This window comes from Cucurbita moschata, unplaced genomic scaffold, assembly GCF_002738365.1.
Source record: "Cucurbita moschata cultivar Rifu unplaced genomic scaffold, Cmos_1.0 Cmo_Scf00033, whole genome shotgun sequence".
NCBI lineage: Eukaryota > Viridiplantae > Streptophyta > Magnoliopsida > Cucurbitales > Cucurbitaceae > Cucurbita > Cucurbita moschata.
Genome location: NW_019268549.1, coordinates 1,522,988 through 1,528,431, shown reverse-complemented (window position 1 = coordinate 1,528,431; position 5,444 = coordinate 1,522,988). Strand labels below are relative to the sequence as shown.

Genomic DNA, 5,444 nt, shown 5'->3' with positions numbered 1-5,444 from the left:
TTGCTTAGGAAATGGTGCTTGACTTACTGTTTTGGGAAGAATATGGGATGATTTTATTGGGTATGTAGATAATCCATGTTGTTATCTTATTAATTCTTATGCAGGCACTCCTTTTCCACCGTAGATAAATTTGTCTTTGATGAGTTTCTTTACGGAAGCTCGCCCGACCTAACGATAGTTGCATTACTCGACTCACTCTTGTAAATTTCTAGTTGTAAATTGAATTGTTTGGGATAATAGTTGTCTGTGTTATATAAAGGATGATAAGAGGAAGGTATAAGCCATTTTAGCAAGTTTGGGATGAGTTTTGAGGTGATAAAATGGTATTCTACTCCTTAGTTATTTGTGATTTCATACTAAAATAATGATTTGAATGCTTGATAAAGGAACCACTCTTCATTTTAATGTGCTTCTGAATAGGTTTGTAAAGCTTGAAGTTGGGTTGGTGGCCTTGGGACTCGCAATCCTAACAAGCTTACTCCCATGGGTATTTGAGCCATTTATTAATGGAGTCATCGCCTATCTTCATAGCGGGGTCCCAACAAAAACTAATTAATGCATAGGTTCAGTTTGAGGTCGAGTGTTGCAAATAGAGAGTTGATGGTGAGTCACCGGATGTTGGTAGAAATTTGGAACAATTGTTCATAATAATTGTTTTTGGAACCTCCTTAATGGTTGAAGTAAAGAGCATTGAATGTGTTGAGGTAGAGCTTCTTGTAGGTCCAAAATTATTTCTTGAGATAAAGCCAACAGTTATGCAATTATAATAGAAAGTCCACAATTTTTGATCTAAAAGGGAGGTAATAAGTATTTTATCGATTTGGTTAAGTTACTCTTTAATTAGTCTATAATTTAAAATCTTCAATTTTGTTCATATAGCGCCAATTAAGTTCGTGGTTTTTTTTTTTTTAATCAACCCAACACCCTAATATAGTTTGTCACTCACAATATTAGTCAAAGCGAAAATTTCTTTTCACAAATTGAAATAGTGACCGATTTATGGTACATAAACTTTTTGAATCACCATATGATAAAAAGTGTAATTATGTAGTATATGTTTAAAAAAACGGAATAAAAAGGGCATTAGCCGATCCTATTTCTCTTGAAATCTCTTAAGTTAGAATTTTCATATCCTCAATTGGAGCCAAGTTTGAATTTATGCAATTATTTTAGCCGATTTTCCAATACAAAAAATGAGTATTTTTTTAATACCCAAGCTATGATTTTCCATTATTTTTTCAAGTAAAGGTAAAACACCAAGTATGGATGACGACATACCTGTCGAGACCATGAAAATAAAATTAGGATAGTTGTATTTTCTTTTAAGTTGTAGCCGTTAGATTACATCAAACACGTATGCATTTCTTTTAAAGTTCTTATTAGGAGTAGTTGTTCTTATGTTTTTCAACTTCGCTATCTCATTGATGTTACTCTTTTTTTAAAATGTTTATGACAACATTTATAGTAAAAATACTTTTAAAAAAATTTCCCAATTTCATTAGATTGAACTCTAAATTTGCACTTAATGCCTCTTTAAAATTATTTGGAAAATTAGAAAATTGCTCCCAAAATCAAAAGTTCCATACAAAATTCAATCAACAAAACACCAAAAATCATGTTATACCAATGCCCAACCTACCAACGTAACCATAGGTTAAATCATTAGTAACTTCACAATTGTTTGTTCTATCATGGATCGGATAGAAACCTTTTTCGAGTTAGTTTAGATCTTTTTTCAACCTACTCGAGTTGATCCAATACCTAGATTTAAATTAAATTAAATTAAATTCATTTTTCTTCAACCTACCCGAGTTGATCTGATACTTAAGTTTTTAAATTGATCCGACCTAAACCAATTTAACCCATAATAATAAATAATCTAAAACTATATTTTTTTAATGTAAATAAGTTAATGTTTTCGGCTAATTAATTATTTAAAAATTTTAGGTATATTTTGAATAAAAATAAAAATAAAAATTGATATTTTAAAATGATTGAATTTTCCTCTTATTTTATCGTACGACTTTTTCTTAAAATTTTAATGATGATAAATTTGTGTTTGTCTTCTCCAGCAAGGCATCAGCGGACGTTGTGATTGGTTGTACAAGTCAGACCTAAAACCCGAAAATGGAACTAAATGCATCTGAATTTTTCTCTTAAATTATTGCTTTTTTGGGCGGAATAAAAATAAAAATAAAAATAATTTAGTTTTTAGCGTTTCAAGTCCAGCCTTTGCGCCCTTCCATTTTCTTCTCCCTCCTCTCTTCCTTTTGCCCCTTCCCTTCCTCTAGGGTTCCTCCAACTGCCGTCTTTTCGCTCCTCCACACTCTCTTCTTCCTTCTTCCAATCCCTTCAATTTTCCCAATCCAGGTATTGATTTCTCTCCCATCTTCGAAAATCCCCTTGTGTTTATGTTCATTGGGTTTCATTTTGCTTGCTGATTTCTTTTCCCTTTTGATCTGTGCATTTTCTATTTGATTTTCCCCGATTCATCCATTTTCTGTTTTGTATCTTCATTAGGATCCAGTTCTTGATGTTTTTTGTATTGCCTTTTTAGTATCAGTGTTTTTTTTTTTATTTGTTTCATTTTTTTTGAAGTGGAACGAGTATGTTTATAGTGGTCTGTGTAGCATCGCATTTAAAGCTTATTTCGATCCTGTGAAAATTTGTTCTCATTTTTGTTTCTTATGGTTTGAACCGGAAGATATCGATATCGACATAGACGGTTGGTCCATATGACTTTAAGGGGCTGGGTTCTCGATAGATCACCTGCAGTTTAATTAGTTTTATTAGTTTCTTTTGGTTATGCTGTTGAGATCTGGGTTTTTGCTCTTTGTTCCTGGGTTTTGCGATTGCTATAGCTAGGTTTCGTTTTTCCATTATTATTTCTGATTGAGCTTTTTGGGATGGGATGAATATTTTCTTAGTAAATGAATTTAGTTTCCTCAATTAAGAATCTGTTGACCGTTAATTTGGAGTTTCAGGTGAAACATGGCATTGGAGGTTACGCAGGTTCTTCTGAATGCACAGTCAATAGATGCAAATGTGAGGAAGCAGGCAGAGGATAGTTTAAGGCAATTTCAGGAACAAAACCTTCCCAGTTTCTTGCTGTCTCTCTCTGGTGAATTAGGAAATGAGGAAAAGCCAGTTGATAGTCGTAAATTAGCCGGACTGATACTTAAGAATGCACTGGATGCTAAGGAACAACATAGAAAATTTGAGCTCATTCAGAGATGGCTATCACTGGATAGCAATGTGAAGTCCCAGATTAAGACTTGCTTGTTGAATACACTGTCTTCAGCAGTGGCTGATGCTAGGTCCACAGCATCGCAAGTCGTTGCAAAGATTGCTGGCATTGAGTTGCCTCAGAAGCAATGGCCCGAATTGATAGGTTCTCTATTGTTAAATGTTCATCAACAATCATCCCATGTCAAACAAGCCACCTTGGAGACCCTTGGTTATTTATGTGAGGAAGTTTCTCCAGACGTGTTAGATCAAGATCAAGTGAACAGGATATTGACAGCTGTTGTCCAGGGAATGAATGCATCTGAAGGAAACAATGACGTACGACTTGCCGCTACGCGATCCTTGTACAATGCTCTTGGGTTTGCTCAAGCAAACTTTAGTAATGATATGGAGCGTGATTATATCATGAGAGTTGTTTGTGAGGCCACATTATCCCCTGAAGTGCGGATACGTCAGGCAGCTTTTGAATGTTTGGTTTCAATTGCATCGACATACTATGACAAATTAGCTCGCTATATCCAGGATATTTTTGGCATTACAGCAAAGGCTGTTAAGGAGGATGAAGAGCCTGTTGCTCTTCAGGCCGTTGAATTCTGGAGTTCTATTTGTGACGAGGAGATAGATATCTTGGAAGAGTATGGGGATGACTTTACTGGGGATTCTGATGTACCGTGCTTTTATTTCATCAAGCAGGCACTACCTGCGCTTGTGCCCATGTTACTTGAGACACTTCTAAAGCAAGAAGAGGATCAGGATCAGGATGAAGGGGCTTGGAACATTGCCATGGCTGGGGGTACATGTCTGGGGCTTGTTGCACGCACGGTTGGAGATGATATTGTTCCACTTGTTATGCCATTCATTGAAGAGAACATTACAAAATCAGATTGGAGGCAGAGGGAGGCAGCCACTTATGCTTTTGGTTCAATTTTGGAGGGGCCTGCTCCAGAAAAATTAATGCCAATTGTTAATGTGGCTTTATCGTTCATGCTGACTGCATTGACTCAGGATCCCAATAACCATGTGAAAGACACAACTGCATGGACCCTTGGACGGATATTTGAATTTCTTCATGGCTCCAATATAGATACACCCATTATTAATCAGGCAAACTGTCAGCAGATCATTACAGTTTTGCTTCAGAGCATGAAGGATGTTCCAAATGTCGCAGAGAAGGCCTGTGGTGCTCTCTATTTTCTTGCTCAGGGTTATGAAGATGTTGGCCCATCATCTCCTCTAACTCCATTTTTTCAAGAAATTGTTCAGTCCCTTTTGACTGTTACTCACAGAGAAGATGCTGGGGAATCGCGTTTGAGGACTGCTGCATATGAAACATTGAATGAAGTTGTGAGGTGTTCAACTGATGAAACAGCACCAATGGTGTTGCAACTGGTTCCTGTCATTATGATGGAATTGCACAATACTCTTGAGGGGCAAAAACTTTCATCTGATGAAAGGGAGAGACAAGGGGAACTACAAGGCCTGCTCTGCGGGTGCTTACAAGTTCTTATTCAGAAGCTAGGATCATCAGAGCCAAATAAGTATGCCTTTATGCAGTATGCAGACCAAATAATGGGACTTTTCCTGAGGGTATTTGCTTGCAGAAATGCCACTGTACATGAGGAAGCAATGCTTGCGATCGGAGCTCTTGCCTATTCAACGGGCCCAGATTTTGGTAAATACATGACTGAGTTCTATAAATATATAGAAATGGGGCTTCAGAATTTTGAGGAATACCAAGTTTGTGCCGTCACTGTTGGTGTGGTAGGGGACATATGCAGGGCATTGGAGGATAACGTTTTGCCCTACTGTGATGGAATTATGACTCAGCTGCTCAAGAATTTGTCCAGTGATCAATTACATCGTTCTGTTAAGCCCCCTATTTTCTCATGCTTTGGTGATATAGCACTGGCTATAGGGGAGAATTTTGAGAAGTACTTGATGTATGCGATGCCCATGCTTCAGAGGGCAGCAGAGTTATCTGCACATACTGCAGGTATTGATGATGAAATGACCGAGTATACGAATTCTTTGAGAAATGGGATTTTGGAGGCATATTCAGGGATCTTCCAAGGTTTCAAGAGCTCTCCAAAAACTCAGCTTTTGGTCCCTTATGCCCCTCATATACTTCAATTCTTGGATAGTATTTACATCAGAAAAGACATGTAAGTACTTTGCTGAGCTCTCTCTCTCTCTCTCTC

General features: G+C 37.0%; 1 protein-coding gene across 1 annotated transcript in view; it reads left to right on the top strand.

The window, feature by feature from the left end:
- Window positions 1-2,224: 2,224 nt before the first annotated feature.
- LOC111430269 (importin subunit beta-1-like) overlaps window positions 2,225-5,444 on the top strand; it is a 5,383-nt gene continuing 2,163 nt past the window's right edge. The window contains exons 1-2 of the mRNA XM_023066447.1: window positions 2,225-2,370; window positions 2,985-5,408. Coding sequence (XP_022922215.1) covers window positions 2,992-5,408 — 2,417 coding nt within the window. The 5' untranslated portion in view covers window positions 2,225-2,370; window positions 2,985-2,991. The remainder of the gene's footprint in view (window positions 2,371-2,984; window positions 5,409-5,444) is intronic.